General features: G+C 39.2%; 1 protein-coding gene across 2 annotated transcripts in view; it reads right to left on the minus strand.

The window, feature by feature from the left end:
• lamb2l (laminin, beta 2-like) overlaps positions 1–16810 on the minus strand; it is a 51824-nt gene that overhangs the window by 29534 nt on the left and 5480 nt on the right. The window contains exons 1-3 of one of the 2 annotated variants that reach the window (XM_065961403.1): positions 12980–12997; positions 11177–11256; positions 2478–2647 (exon numbers count right to left, since the gene is read on the minus strand). In XM_065961403.1, coding sequence (XP_065817475.1) covers positions 2478–2647; positions 11177–11207 — 201 coding nt within the window. In that variant the 5' untranslated portion in view covers positions 11208–11256; positions 12980–12997. Of the gene's footprint in view, positions 1–2477; positions 2648–11176; positions 11257–12979; positions 12998–16810 lie in introns of those variants that run through there. The other variant, XM_020635347.3, reaches the window with a different exon arrangement.

Raw genomic sequence — 16810 nt, forward strand, 5'->3', positions numbered from 1 at the left:
TCCATGGCCAGAACTAAACGAATGAAACAAACAATTTAAAAAACTCAACCAAAAAATTCTCACATTACAACTTGTGAAATTCTTTTGGTTCTTTGTAAACATGTACACAACGTCTCTTTGCTCAAACTTGTTCACATAACCCCCAGCCCCCCCTCTCAATTTGCCATTAACAAGCTAACAGAATGGGCATCGTGATCGCAGTAGTTTTAACTTCAAAAAACAATCTATTTCCTTCCTAGATCATTTCTTAAGTTAAGAGATGCTAAGTTGGTTTCTAAGCATCCCTAAAGCCTGTAAAAGCTAAAGTTGTGTCATTGGTGAAAAGTCGGTGGCCTGTGGGCTGAATGATTTAGCCCAAATGATCAGCTAATCAAGGCCATGACACCTGTCACTCATTTACACTACAGAGGTGAATAGCGGAGGATGCTACAGTGTGAGGGCTTAGATTTGGTTGAAACTCTAGCTTCCACCAAAATTCAAAACTGTAAGTTATTTGTAGAATCATTTACTCATCTTCATCAGATAAGAAAGGGAAGGCTTAGCCCTGCTCGCTCATTTATACCAGCCGTCCCTGTAGGTTGTCCTGTCAACTCTCACTTGGTGGTTTCAAAAGTCTCGACCAGGTAAAGCACCAAGAATTTGGGATGTTGGGACAGTAACTTTTCAGAATAACATTCAGTTGCAAAAAAACGTATGATTTCCATGGACCATTGGGGCCGTAGTTATTACAAAATTTATTTTGCTTTTTTCTCACCTCTCTTTTTTTCTTTGAGTCATATTTCCATTTGGTCATTTAACCCTCCCTGTTTTCTCTTCTCCTCCATCACTTTTATTTTGTTTGTCTCTTTTCTTCAATGGAAGCTTGTCTAAAAATTGCAGTTTCATTTCAACTCAACCAGGTGGGCGTAAGGGCCAAACCGAGGCCCCTTTAACAGGTCTTCAAGGCAATTGACTCTGCAGCAGCTCCCCAAATGCAATGCTTCTCCTGGTGCATAGAAAACTATGAAATCTGATCTCACAAGGAACAAAACACAACCTCAGAGAACCTTTGTCAAACACAAATGATTGATGAACTCCTGAACATTTAAAAGCAGTGAGACGAAGGTTGTGGGCCTCTAAATATGCTTCTGACAGACCTGCGACTGTCGGCACCTGGATTTATAGTCCGACAGGTTGTCACCGTATCCTGCCTCTTTCTGTAGACGGCCTCTCACCAATCAGAGAGTGTCAATCAGACCTGGAAGTTGACACAATAGGATATCCCAGCCCTGAGGCAATGGAAGCACAGGTACACACATGTTGGTGCAGAGAAACAGATGTAGTGAACGGGTGCAGCAGAGGGGACTGTCAACATGATCTTCAACATGTTAGGATTTGTGTTAAGTACCCAAAAACGGAAACACGATCGCTGCATACTGTATACAAGTAAAATACCTTGTGGTCTTGCATCACACAGGTATGAACTCAGGATGTAACACAAAGCTACTATCTGTTTCTTCAGCTGTATCTTTGTCTTTTTGTATTTCACAAAAATATCTGTATCTGGATTCATTCTTACAAGACAGGAAGTTCTTAGGAATTTTAAAAACACTTTTGGGTTTTTTGTGTAAATTGTGTAGAATTGTTTTGAGCTGCCTGAGCATTAATAAACTCCTTTCCTATCCTTTATGTGATTCAAAAAATGTAAATGTTAACTATGAAATGGCTGAATGCTAATGTTAGCGATAGCAAATGGGTTATTAAATATGGTTTTTAACTCATAATGTGGCTAGCTGTGTCTCCATATTTTCAGTGTCCATTGCCTCTTACTTTCTCATCAGTCTGGACGCTTTGAAATAAAAACAGTTGCTCAGATTTGTGAGATTGTGAGACTTAAACCTGGAGCGTGCTAGTGAGACACGATGAAAACGATATGTCTCACACCCTGAGCGTTACGTCACAGCAACATGGCTGCCATGGGAATATGGTCTATTGAGAGGGAAGGAAAAATTAATAGAGGGAGTCTGTGTGTGTGACTAAGGTGTGGCCGACTTGTGTGTCTACACCTGGGGGCTGGTACTGTATAGCAGAGGGGTTGGGCAGTGGCTGGGGGCACATGCTCATGGAGACATGGCGACAAACAAACGGACAGATGAACAATAAAATGATGGAAAGAGTGGAGACAGAAGGATGAAGATGAATGATTGTGTAAAAGAACAAACAAACCATCCCATTTTCCTTCCCATTGATTACAGGGTGCTGTGTATTGTAAAGGAGGTGTAGCAGGGTGCTGACAGACAGAGCAGGCAGGTGGGAGAGTCAAACTGAGCGGATATGATAACTTCTAGAGGTGGGCTAATCCTGTGCATGATGAATCAAAAATCTGTTACCAATTATTATTGATGGCCCCATTCAATTTATGGGTCATGCTTCTTCCTTTGCATCTCAAGCAAACTGGTACTGTGTATGAAACTTCTTATGTTCTGATGTGCTCTGACCTGCAGGTGGCTGACGATGCAATAATGCTCCGGTCCATCCAGGCCGCATGTAGAGCTGGCAGATAGATTGACGGCCCGTCCAATCAGAAGGTTTCCTGTCGCAGGGTAACAGCTTCCTTCCGTGCAGCCGTGAGGGCCTGATGGGAGCTCTTGCCCAAACACGCTGAGAGCTGGAAGAGGATTGTAGAAACAGAGAAGAGCATCGATGTTAAAATTACCAAATTGCCAAGAACTTCTTCAAATCCACAGTTTTAATATTACTGGACAAAATGTCATCCCTCTCAACGTGTTAAAAAATGTATTTTATTAAATAATTTGCACAGTCAAAAAAAAATATATATATATGCACAAATTACAAGATAGACAATATCAGTGCTGGAAGAGGCAGAAAACTTGAAGAGCTTATTTTTTAAGTGTACACCTAAATATCACCCAATAAAAAATAAAAAAAATCAGAAGATGGAGAAAATTATATCATTTACGTGTTTATATATTAAAAGAGCAAAGTACAATGTTTAAATTGTATTTTTAAGTGTTATTATGTCTGTACACTCCTGCCGCAATCCTGCACAGCTCTGTTACGTTAAAGGAAGAATATGTGATTTTTCACACTTAAATATAATAGAAATCAAGTATATCCTCTGAAAATAACTCTGTGAGTCATGACTGTCTACAATGTGTAACACCCGAGTCCCACTGTCTTCACTTTGTTTACATCGCCGGGACGGCCGGCTGACTCCTCCCCTTGTGTATAAAAGTTGTTTAATTGAGGGACTAGAGAAAAGAAGAATAACATACTGTACTCACTGCTTAACTGTGTTTCTAGATCACGCTCATTTCAGGTAAATTTACATGCAGTGTGAAGATACGAGCATAATAAAGATCGCTAGCATTAGCATGCTAACACAACAAGGCACCGCAAGTTGTTTTGGTTTCATGCTGGTGCTCAAGGGCGACATCTGCTGGATCCATAAATCGCATATAAAGCCTTTAATATAGATATTTTGTTATTCTTTTATTATATTTGATGTTAAATTTACACTTTGATTAGTTTAATGTTGATATGAGAGCATAAACTAACTCTGAAGACGAAGGAAGATAAGACAGTTCAAATCATTTGTGATTAACAGCAATGACAAAGACATTCAGAGAAAATCTGTTAATCCGACCACAAAGTATTCAAGACATTTTGAAGGCTTTGTCTGAAAAGATGGGAGGCTTCCTAATGAGCAGGCTGCAGAGTGATACAGGCTGAGTGATGTTGACAGTGATATCTGAGGTCCTTTCATGCTGTCGATCTTATAAAAACATCATGGCAGCAACATGTGGAGACATGGTGGAGAAGACATGGATGGTTTCATAGAGTAACAAACATTCTCTTAAACAAGCTGCATGTCTGCATTTCAACAGACTCTTACAGTGGAGATTTTTTCCTAATGATGTAGCTTCCATTGTATGACTACCCATACGTATATTTATGAATGACACCATCTCAAACATACACATCAGTAAAAAAAAAAAAAAAAAAAAAAAAAAAAAAAATAGATTACGATTTATAGGTGTGAGTATCACAGCAAGGCATTTTGCCCGCTTGTCTTAGACTAGAAAAGTCCTCCGCTCTGCCATTCTTCATGCAAACACGATTTCAACGTCTGGGCTCCACCATGAGTAAAAGATTTTACACAGGCAGATTTTCTGAATTCCAGTGAAGCATTAACAATACCTGGCTGGAACATTTTACTGATAAACCTGCCAGAAAATACACCACATGATCAGTGTGTAATGTTATTCTCCTGCTCACACAATACAGCAGGTGTAAAGATGGATTACAGTAAAGTGAGACGGTTATTTACACACATAGAAAAGGCAGGTGAAGGCAGGTGAAGGCAGGTGAAGGATGGTGAAGGATGGTGAAGGCATGATAAGTGTGTGCATAAAGAATGGGATATAAAGCAAACCTATGGACTGTAGATAAGGATCAAACACACCCTAGTTAAACATAAAACACAAGGTACAGCTGAAATACTGACACTGGAGTCAGTGTTTGTTTTTTACAGATTCAAGGCTCAAAGAGAATTAATTGTCTGAACACAGAGGGGAATTAGACCAATATCAAATAATATCAAATGTGTGTGTGAAGCCGAGGATCACACAGGTCCTACCACTTTGCTCAAATAACTCCTTAAAAATACACAAACTTAAAGACTGACTTCACCTGACCTCACCTGACAAGAAGAATTGGACAATGAGTTCATTCTCTGGTCAAATAGTCTTTGCCTTGAAGGCACCAAAGAGTCACCTTAATGTCCCTCAATATAAAATGTTAGACTTCACATTCGGTACTGTGCATGTGCATCACTTGACAGAGACAAGATGAATCAAGAAAGTCATTGTTAACTGTCATCATGTGTAAAAACCTATTTGTTTAATTTAATTTTTTGAAATGTGATCAGTACTGATGAGTCAAAACATACAGAGCAGGACATATAAGCAAGTGTGATGGTTGATCTGATGAACACAGACGAGCAGAGACTGAATCCGAAACAAAAACTAGAGGTAAAACTTGAATTGAAATGTTCCTACTAGTATTTAGTCGGAGTATTGCAGAGCTACGCAGACACACCACCACACAAGTATGTAGCGCTCTGCTCACAACAGCATAGGCAACTTCAGAATAGATTCGGCACTGAACGTATGAATCAGGCTTAACCATTGGACAGGGAGGGGATCAGCCAATCAGGTAAATGAAACATTTGAGCTTCTGAGCGAATCATTAACAAGTTGAATAAAGCATCGTCCCGTCCCACGTGAACACAGCGCAGGAAAACAACAAACCAAGAGGGAGTTTAAATTCAGTCTTTTTTGGGGGAATTACTCATCAATATATTTAGTCAGGATGTATTTCATATTGATCAAATATTTGATATTAATGTTTCAATAATGATCAAAACTTTTTAATCACTTCATTAATATCCTTATCATCAGAATCAGAATCGGGGTTTATTGCCAGGTACATTTACACATACAAGGAATTTGACTTGGTGTATTGGTGCTGAACAATTAACAAGGAAGGAATTAACATGAAGTGTTTTAGAACTCTGAGCAAACTGTTTGTTTAAATCACATAAATATTAAGTTGTACTTGTCATCAGGGTATATTGTTTAAAAATTAAGAATGAGATTATACATTGCAAGTTGACTACCGTATAAATCAACCAATGCAAAATTACTTCTGTCTGTGATTTGATCTCAAAGCTATTTCAATTGAAAAGCCTAAAAGCATGATATGTTTGAGGCTTTTAAATTGAAATAACTTTGAAACTTAACATTGTCACACACTTATTTTACCAAACTGTTTAATTTCTACTGTTTACGTTCAAGCCACACTTTAATTAACTGGGATGAGAAATATACAGGTGCACGTCAGTTTCCTGTTCAGAAACAGATAACATCCATGTGTGGTATGACGTCCTCTCCTGAGTCTCTGTCAAGGCATGCATGTGTCATATCAGGTACAATTTACACACAGATTTAATGAATGACTGAGACTGTGTTTTGAAATAGACCACATATGAAGTCATTTTACTAATATATAGTGAGCCACTTATAAAAGATCTCTATCTAACAGCTTTCACAAAGACTTGAAACAGAAACAGTGGTGTTGAGAATAAATAGGTGAAGCCATCATTAATGCAAACACTCATCTGTCATTTGAGATGTTCAAAGTTCCTCCCCCTCTCTGTGTGGGCTGTCAGAAACGTATCTTTTACCTGGTTTTTACCTGCCTGAACCAGCATGAAGAACATTAGTGCTTCATGTGCAGAAGGTTCTTCTTTCCATCCTTTCTTTTAATATGTAATTTTTAACAGATACAGTGTAATAAAAAAAAATTAAAAAAAATGCGTAATAAAAAATGTGAAGCATTCCTGTCTGGGTCCTTCTATTTTGTCCGACGTGTGCCTACAGCCACCTCTGTCGACTACAGACTTGCAGCGTATTTCAAACGTAGCAGAGCGTAGTGGCGCTGCTGACACGCTCTGGAGTCGGACCACGGCGCTCGCTTTGGAAACACTCATTGATTAGAGAGGCAGCAACCGTTGGCATAGTGTGCGGCACTGAGGCTCCGTGGCGCACACAGAGTATGTGGAAATTGGGCGTTAGCTATTACAGTATCATTCTGTTTGCTTGTGACTGTATTTGAATTTTTTTAATTTTTAAACTGAGTCTATTTATATTTTCTACAACTGGAAACATGTTGCAGTTTAAGTATATTTTTAACTATTAATTTCATAAAAACACAGAAATAACAAACACGTATGATTCAACCAGTGAGGAGAGGAAGTTAAAGAGATCAAGAGCCTGGTTCAGGCTGGAGAAATGTTACTCTTGAAAGCGTCATTCACAAAGCTTCCAAGGTGGGATTACTTTAGGAAATGTACTTCCATTCCCTGCAGGCTCGTGAGCGAGTGAGAGGAAACAAGAAAATAAAAAGTAATGTGTCTCTCTCTTTGAAATGCAGTGAAAGACACTATGTAACAATGAAGCTGGAACCAAATAAAATGGCTGAGGTGCTGCAGTGAAGTCGTAGTGAGAATCAATAGGAACAGCAGCTGAGAGGACGGAGTGTCATACACATTTCTTTTCTCATAATGTGGGGCTGTATCAAAACGTTAGTTTCCAATTTACAGAGCTAAGGCCGTGTGGAAAACTTTGTAACTGTTTTATTTTCATATCCAACACTGATTTAAAGGTGCTTGTCTAAATTTAGAATCAGTCTGTCTAATAAAAATGTGAATCTAGTGGACGTCTTCAGACACAGAAAAAAGTGCCTCAAAGACACAACAAGAGTAAGTGATTTCTTTTGTGCATCAGTATGGAATGTGTAAAGAAAAAGAGAAAAAGATGCACGGGTGTGACTTTATGTAAAAACCACTTCCACTTGACACCAGCTGGTTTACCTGTGCATGATTATAGTGCAGCACGTGGCAAAGAAATACACAGAGGGGAAGAGTTAGACATAATGACACCCTGAGGTGTCTCCCTCCTGTACACAGCACTGTAGCAGGAATGTGGGGACAGAGAGGAAAATGTTATTCATTAGAGGAAACATTCCAGGTGTCAGCGTTGTGCAACAGTATGAAGTGTGGAGAGGTGAGTATGGGACCTGTTCACACACTTATACAGGTCAATCACATGGTACTAAAGTCTTGCACATCTTTAACCCTTCTTTTATGCTTGAGGACTAAGAGGCAGGAATGTAAACAAACCATGTGGAGGCTTTTCACATCAAGGATTACTGCTGATAACAAGTGAAGCTCAGAGATCCAGGGTTTGTGTCGGAGCATCTCAATCTTTGGTGATGACTGAAATTTTAAAAAATCTTGTTTTAAACATGTCATTGCTTCTTCTTTTTTTTTTACAGTCAGCTATGTAAACTTTGGTTTGAGAAAAGGAAGAGAAATTGATTTTCAACTCAAGCAATACATTTAATTGAAACACTAATATACATCTACACTTTATATCTTAAGTGATTCAAGTCTAATCCTACCTAGTCCTGGTATTACCAAACTATCTGTATGTGGAACCACATAGGTCCATAACTCATCCTAATCACTATGATGTCATCAGTGCAGCTCTGCTTGCCTTGACTTGTGTCACTGATATTTCATGTTGTTGCATGTTTTTCAGTCTCAATCTTTCTCTAGGAACGAGAACAACATAGTGATGTCATACTCAACACTTTCATTTTCATCTTTGCTGTGGAGAATGTTATAAAGGCTATTTGACAGTGCCCCACCAGCAGCCCTTACAGGTCTAACGACAAATAACAATATTGGAAACATAATTTTCCTGCTGATTCTTCTCCTTTGGAATTGTTGTCCATTTTCATCATCACTTTGTTTGGTGTTTTTACCCTAGATATCAATTTTTTCATTCATTCATTGTTTCATCACTCATTTATTTGCATTCCAAGACAAAAGCTAATTTGACTTAAGCTCACTGCTATTGAAAGAAGTTTCCAGCCTGTAACACATAAATACAGTCCAGGTTAATAATTGACTTAAAGACTGACCCAGATACCTGTGTGTGGGCACGATGGGAGAGGCATGTATAATACGCTTAATCACTCTCCTTTTCAGCAGGTAAAGTCAGGTCTCCAGAGAAACCAAAAAAAAACAGTAACAAAGGTGATCCAACTAACTAAACAAAACTCCTTTAAAACTGGCCGTATAGTGTCAGTGTGTGTGAGCGTGTTCTGTGTGTGGCCCTTTCAAAAAAAGAGCCCCTCAGCCACCAATTAACCCTGCAAGGGTCCACTGTGCCTCAGATCCAACACTGCTGTCAGAAGCCCATTATTTACTCCACATTCCACAAATGCCCCAAATTCTCACCGAGTTTTCAAATCCTAAAAGTTCACTCAGTAAACTTAAGTTAACACGACAAGAGGAGCTTAAATATATCATGAGCCGATTGAAGCTCCAACACAGCTAAATGGAGCAGAAAATGTTCCACACTGGACAGCAGTTTAGTGTGAGCTTGTATGTAAGATTTGAACACTGAGCAGGTAGTACTATCATGAAGATAAGTCATGGAGCTAGCAGTACACTCGGAGCACACTTGACTTGTGCTGTAACAAGCAAAGGGACGCAGCTACCGTTTCCTTCAGGGAAGTAGCTGTGGTAAGAGTGACATCTTAGCTCAGCAGTTCATGTTGAATATCACTTCAAGTGTATTTATTTATGTGGTGAGATTCCACCATGTTTCAGCCACCTTTCAGGAAATCACTGTAATTTTTTAAAAATGTGGATATTGCAGTTATCTTAAGTTTTATGACTTCTACATAGAAAGCAGCAGATGGATAGAGAGTCTGTTGGGAGTTAAAGTGAAATAAGGGTTCCTCGATTCTGAAATTAACTGTCAGTAAAAGTTGTTTGATCGATGTCTGAACCGTTACTCATGGACTCTTCCATTGTCCGTTTTTGAGGCTGAAAAGATAATGACTGAAACGCCCCCCCTGCAAAGTTCTCAATCCACTTCACTTTATGGCTTGCTCATTATCTTGAAGTGAGAGGGACAACTGATTTTATGACTTTCTCAAGAAAGGCACTCATTGGTTCTCAGCACGCAGTTTGCTACACTCAAACCCACTCACACTGTGGATGTAATTTATAAATTCAGGCATTTTAGTTTGCTTTCTTTTTCCTAATTCAGCTCAATGGGAGTCTGTTAACAAGGGTCATCCTTGAGGTCCTGCGTCACAGCATAAACATTGCAGACAGCATGCAAATAGCATGTCAGAAAGCATTCCACTCTATTCCTTCTCCAAATGTAATTTCCACTGGGCTTAAAGGCAGCATCAACTCACTTCAAACCATCACTTCCTGTTCCCTTGAGGAAAAGACAATCCTGTCAAACATCTGTGGTGACACTCCTGTGATTAACGTGCATGAAATAATATGGACTGGATGTAGTGACAATGTTAACGTAGAGGAATTTTCTCTGGCTTTGAGACAAATAACAACTTCTTAATGACAGGGATGAAGATCGAAGGTTCACCAACATTTAATGGGTTTTTAGGGGATTTTTTTTGCCTTTATTGGATAGGACAGCTGAAGAGAGTAAGGAAATGTTGGGAGAAGAGAGTGGGATGACTAGCAGCCAAGAGCTGAGGATGGATTCAAACCCACAGTCGCTGCGATGAGGACTATAGCCTCTGTACATGGGTCGCATGACATCAACGCTAGGCTATGCGGCACCCCGAAAGTCACACTGATTTGAATTGAAGACTCTACTATCAGTCTTTTTGTTCTGTTCTACCATAGGTGCCACATTTTTCTGAAGCCAAAGAACTTATTGTATTCTCTCTTTGTCTGATATAATATTTAGATTTTTCTCTTGCCATCTTTACTTCTTTTCCTCATATGAAAACTTTCTTATATAAAATGTTTGACCAGTTGTCAACTCTGATTAGAAATTATAAATCTGGCCAAGAATTTATTAAGTCATTTTCTTTGAATAAATATGGTATTAGATCCCAACATGTGTTCCTTCTACATAGTTATGTCTATGTATTTGTAGTCCTTTTTTCCTTTCTACATATGATGTTTTTTTATTATGCATCAAAATACCAAGAAATGTGAAAAGCTTTGTGTTACTATCCTCATAAATGTTGTTACAAGGAATAAATAATGACACAGGTGGAGACAGGAGCAGAAAGGTTTACCATATAATTACACTAATTACAGGTTTCAATCACTTGTATGAAAAACTGCCATATTGTGTATTTGCATTGGCAAAAACATACTACACACTATTTTGTTTTAATTACCTTTCACTTGTTGAGAGAGCAGGGAAAGTCCCCGCACACACATGTTGATGCCTCTACTGTTTATGTTACCAAATGATCCTGCTTCATTAAACAGTTCCTTTAAACAGCATCGGCAGATTGTTCTCATTACAGATAAGCTATTTAATTCATGCTTAAATCATATATATATATATATATATATATATATATATATATATGATAACAATATTCAGTCATTAGCTTTGCTTACACTTTAAAATCAAACCAAGCCAATTCACTCAAAGTGGAACAAAACCAAAGCCTCATGTTCATGTGGTTCAGTTAACTCAAATTAGAAGATAAAGGACCCTCAGAGAGCTAAAGACCAAACAGATTTATGTCTTGTACTCACCCAGCATGAGGAGGGACAAATACACGGCCATGATGGACAGCAGGATGCCTGGACACTAGGAAACCAGGCAGTTTCTGTGGCTGTAACAAAAGAAAACGAAGTATTTGAGTGTGTGACAAAGTCAATGACAAAACTGTTTCTCCTTGTGTTAACACCCAAAAACAGAGGACACACAAGAGTACAAACTGTATCACAATCTGACCTCCACTTTAAGATTAAGTGCCTACAGAAAGACAAAATAACAGACTCTGTTGAGACTTTGCAGCTAGTGTTGCAGCATAATTAAGCCACTGATGTCAAGAGGGAGAACCGGCTCATCATCCGACAAATAAGACTTCTTCATTTTCAAGTAGCTTAACCTTTCTCACAATTCAAGGTTTGCGATCCAAAGAAGGTCTCAGTTGGATAGCATTTTTCACACTCAGCTTGGCTAAAAGGAGGTCCACGTGGCCCGAGGCTCACACTGGTGAAGGCGGAAACACAGAGGAGGGACCCCACGACATCTCACACCCACAGTGTATCACAGTTCAATGGATTTACATCGGTATTAAGCTGCTGGCTGCAGCCATTACAATAAGGCTCCTGTTTTCAAGACACTGAAATACTAATTCCATATTCAGCATGAATTAACATTTGCTTTGGCTTTAACACTTTACAACTTAATCTTTTTTACGTACTAATATTAGGGACACCATTCTGCATGCTAGACTTAGTCATGAAATCGGAAAAAACTACAGTATACATTACAAACTCATCATTGCTGTCGAGGGACGACAGTTTTTAATGATTGGGAACCTAAAATAATATCATTTTCATTTTCACCTAGCTTAATACCTTACTTAATAAGTTTTTTTTAGGTAAGGAAATGTTGAGGTGTTGGTATTACATCCTTAAAAATATGACCTTCCCTGACATATGGACCAAATGAAGAGAAAGCTGCAAACCACTGAATTTCTGCTTTCACAATCCTGTACTAATCACTATTTTTAGTACACAGTGTTGTTCAAAATAATCTTAACTGTTGCAGCCTAAATACAGTTTTATGGAGGAGCAACATGCTACTTCATAAACTGTGAGACTCTTAAAACAGCAGCACCAGTGTGAGAAGAAGCATGGTGCAAAGGAGGAAAGAGCAAAACTAGGAGAAAAAGGAAAGTGTCGTCGGTAAAGGAGGAAAACTCATTCAGAAGTTTATTAGATCCCAGTTGATGCAGATGCATGTTCAAGTCATTTGAACTGTGAAGGTCACATTAAGGAACATTTAAATACAAACTTTTGCACCTGCAGGACAATGTTAAACAGATACTTTTACTAAAAGGATAAGCAAAACCAAACAATGTATAATTCATCTATCTTATGTCTGTTTTTTAGGAACACAGCATGGTTAACTGCTGCCTTCAATCTACTTCTGAGAGGAGAAATAAGACTAATGAAGCTTCTTTGCAAAGATGAGCAACGCTAATAATCAAACACTATTACTTTGATAAAGATTACAGCTGCCCATTACAATGAACTTCATATTATTCCACAAGGCAGTTGCTAAGGGACTCTAAACCCATCAGCTCCTTGTTTAACTAATACCCACTGCTACATTTTAACAGCTTACCAGATAAAAGAGTTGACAGTTTAGCCACAGGCGACACACAGTTTTAAATGTGACCTGCTGCTGTCATCACCTCTAACATTTCATTCACCAAAATCAGCAGGACGTTAAAATAACTTAAGCTGATGTTACACATCAGTGAAAATGCTATCAGGTATTCAGGTCATCCATTAAAATGAGGATCATAGAGTCATACTCACACAGCCACAGGTCACCTCTCTCTCCTCTGCACTGCGTGGTCAGATTTGTTAACTCCAAATCACAGCGTGTGCATGTGTGTGGGTTCCCGTATCCGTGTGTGCACGTGTGCAGGCCCTGGACCCCAATGTGTATATTTACGCGTGCATGCACATGTGAGGTGTGTATGTGCGCCAGAATATGTTAAAACAAACTTGAAAGCACAACTGACGGCAGCGATGTAAAAACAGAGGGAACGCCACCCGCCAATGGGAACGCTGCATGTGTGCGGGGACCCCCTCTTTATTCCTCTCCTCCCTCCACTTCGCCCTCTCTCACTCCCTCCGGCTCGTCACTGGGGCACCGGGGTGAATGGACAGCTATTCTTATTCTAATTCCTCTGTCACTCTGTGGGCCACTGGCTGAAAAGAGGGGAATGGTCTCCAGGCTTTTGGAATGCACCACCCCTTTCTTCTGGACACTGGGGGAAAGTGAACGGTGAGAGAGGCAGAGGAGGCCAGAGAGAGAGAGAGAGAGAGAAGTTAAAAGGAAGACAGAAGAAAGGAGGATGGCGGTAGAAGAAAACCTACAAGAAAACAAATGAGGAAGGATAAAGAGGTGACACTGACAGGGACGAAGAGAGATATTTACTATCTGGGTTAAACTAGGCCACAGAGCTTGGGTGCAGTACCACCACTGTCCACACCGCCAAAGCAACGCAAACATTTAGCAAGAGCAGCCACATGATAGTCCTACTTTGACCAACCCCAAGTTCCTCTCTGCAATAAGAATGAAAACTGCAGTCTATTTAAAACATAGGGAAAATTCAAATTTCTCATTATAGATTAAGGCCCTTGAGATCTCCTGTTAGCTATAGCATTCTCACCAGGGACATCTATGATTATAACCAAGGGATAGGAATTGAATCATTATTCTGGGTTTTTAAGGCCGTAGCAATTTCTGTCCACCTTTTTTCCTTCTCCACTCCATCATGATGCAAAGGGGAGGACACGTCAAAGAGGAAGTCTCGCTCTCTCCACAACTCCAACAGTTATGCCTTTTTGGTTTTCTGCTCAAAAGTAGTTTTAAATTGCCACCAGGTGCATGATGGGAAATCATTTTAAAAGGAATGTTGTTGTAGTCTTGCAGTTTGAGATCCTCAGTCTTTGACTAAAAACTCTGATAGTTGCTGACACATTTTCTGTAGATCGGAGAGGGTGCCTGATGTTAGGCTTTTAAAGGTTTTCTAAAAGTCTTCTGGTGTATGGAGGTGACAAATCAACTGAGGCTTTGGACAGGGGCCATGGAGGTCAGTTCTAATACAAAAGTTTATGTCTGGTCATGTTTGGTCTTGGTCATTCATTCTTTCTGGAGGAATGAACTAGCAACAGTCATGTGTGACTCACTTTTAGTATTAGTAAAACATTTGCATAACGTTTTGTAAAGGTATCAAAAAGGTTTGCTTATTTAGCCAGTGAGACATTTTTTATTGAGATTGATTGAGATTTTTGTTCTGAATCATCAAACACATTTTCTTTGTTTTACTAATTACCCCATGAAAACACATTTGTTTGCCTTTAATTTAAAAAAAATCATCAATGAATATTTTTTAAATAATTCAAAAGGTTGCTGAATCTCAGGATTACAAAAGAGGAACGAGTGAGTAGTGCATGTGTGTGTCTTACTGCCTCTGCATACACGATGGGCTACATACATGTGGGGGTTCTGTGCATGCATGTGTGTGATTCACACTAAACAAATAATACAAAACTGCAGGGAGAACAAAGCAGCTTTCACATCAACAGCTTTCTGGTGATGTAACCTTTGAACTCTGCTGGGGGGGGGGGGGGGGTGTTGGGTGAAAAGGACTCAACATGTCGCATAGAAACCAGAGTGGAGGCTGCTGGAGCTACTGCTGAAAATGCTTCAGAAATGTTTTAGATGTTTCAAACATGAGTAAAAAAGGATTTCTCAAACCTTCATTGGCTGTGGGAACTTCAATCACTGCACTTGACTTATGAGACAACTTTTAAATAACCTCCAAAAGAAGCCATATCACAATCCTGAAGAGAAAGGCAACTTTTTACAATCCTACATTTAACAAATACTGAGCCATTTAGGTCATCAATAGAAAACACTAGTGTAGCCAAAGTTAAATAATAAATATATAAGAGGAGGAAAGTCAACCTCTCCATGGTGTGACGTTGTTCCCTCTCTGCTTGCAGGGATGTGGCCTAGACCTTGGGCAAAGATTGGGATGCAAACACACACAGCAATAAGATAAGAGGAACCCTGCAGAAAGTTAATTCCCACCACTATAACTTCTGTAAGAAATCTTGAGCCACCAGTCCAAACAATCCCAGACTCCCATATCCTTGAACTCAAAAACACGATAAGCCTGACTTTGTGTTTGTCTGAGTGTCTGTACACATCAAACAACAGGTTTTTGGACTGAGCCAAACACAGACAACGCAGATATGATACAGCTTGAGCCAGAACAACCCCCCCCCCCCCACCGGATTGTTGATGGACGGTCTGCCTCCCCCTACCCCCTTGCTCCCTATCCCTTCTCCTGCATCTTATCCCATCTCTCCCCCTATCCCTTTCCAAGCCCGGCGGAGTCTAGGCCTGTGAAGGCTGTTTCGTCATGAGCCGGGGATCCGGCCGAAGATTTCTGCCTTTTAATAAGGCAGTTTTTTCTTACCACTGTAACTTTTGCTGCTTTGCTAAAGTGCTCATGATGGATAGGCCGGATCTTTGTAACATAACAATGAGTAAGGTCTTTTACCTGCTTTTTGTAACATAGCAATAAGTAAGGTCTTTTACCTGCTTTTGTAACATAACAATAAGTAAGGTCTTTTACCTGCTTTTTGTAACATAGCAATAAGTAAGGTCTTTTACCTGCTTTTGTAACATAACAATAAGTAAGGTCTTTTACCTGCTTTTTGTAACATAGCAATAAGTAAGGTCTTTTACCTGCTTTTGTAACATAACAATAAGTAAGGTCTTTTACCTGCTTTTTGTAACATAACAATGAGTAATGTCTTTTACCTGCTTTTTGTAACATAACAATGAGTAAGGTCTTTTACCTGCTTTTTGTAAAGTGTCTTGAGATAACACTTGTTATGAGTTGACGCTATACAAATAAAATTGAATTGAATTGAATTGTTGTTAAAAAATTGTAAAACAAGAAGAGGATGGAAATGGAATTCGATCACACAGATGAGCTCATAGAGGAAGTCTGCTTTACCTTTACTACAAGGAAAGCAAAGGTGACTATGAATACAGCTGCTGCTACCTGCACCACAGTGAGAGAAAATGTGTTTTTATATAGGCCTGAGGATCCCAGTGTTATTCTTGTGATGTATCCCAATAGCTCTGTCAAATTGGCTGCCATACTTTATCAACACTACCTACAGTATAATGTCTTTATTAGAAATGACCTTAAAACCACATCTATGAAAATCATTTCAAAGATGGAGTTAACAAGGTCTTACTAACATTTAAACTGTTTTGATACTACACCTGCCCTCTACGTTAAGTGTGAGATAACCTTTGTTGTGATTTTGCACAAACTCTGACTAACAAATATTATAAATTCTTCCACCCAAGGCTTGATACCTTTAATTTGACCATTTTCAACCAACCAATCATTCATTAGTTTAACTTGGAAAACCCTTGAAAGTGGGGTGCCATAGTTCGGTCGATAGGGCACCCAGAGATTATAGTCTTCAACACATTTGCTTCAGGTTTGCCCTTGATGCACAGTTACTCGAACCTCTCCTCACCATTCATCTCTCTTCAGCTGTCCTATCAATTAAGTCCAAAATAATGTTTAAAAAGCATGTGCAGGT

The sequence above is a fragment of the Labrus bergylta genome, chromosome 12 (assembly GCF_963930695.1).
Source record: "Labrus bergylta chromosome 12, fLabBer1.1, whole genome shotgun sequence".
Taxonomy (NCBI): Eukaryota; Metazoa; Chordata; class Actinopteri; order Labriformes; family Labridae; genus Labrus; species Labrus bergylta.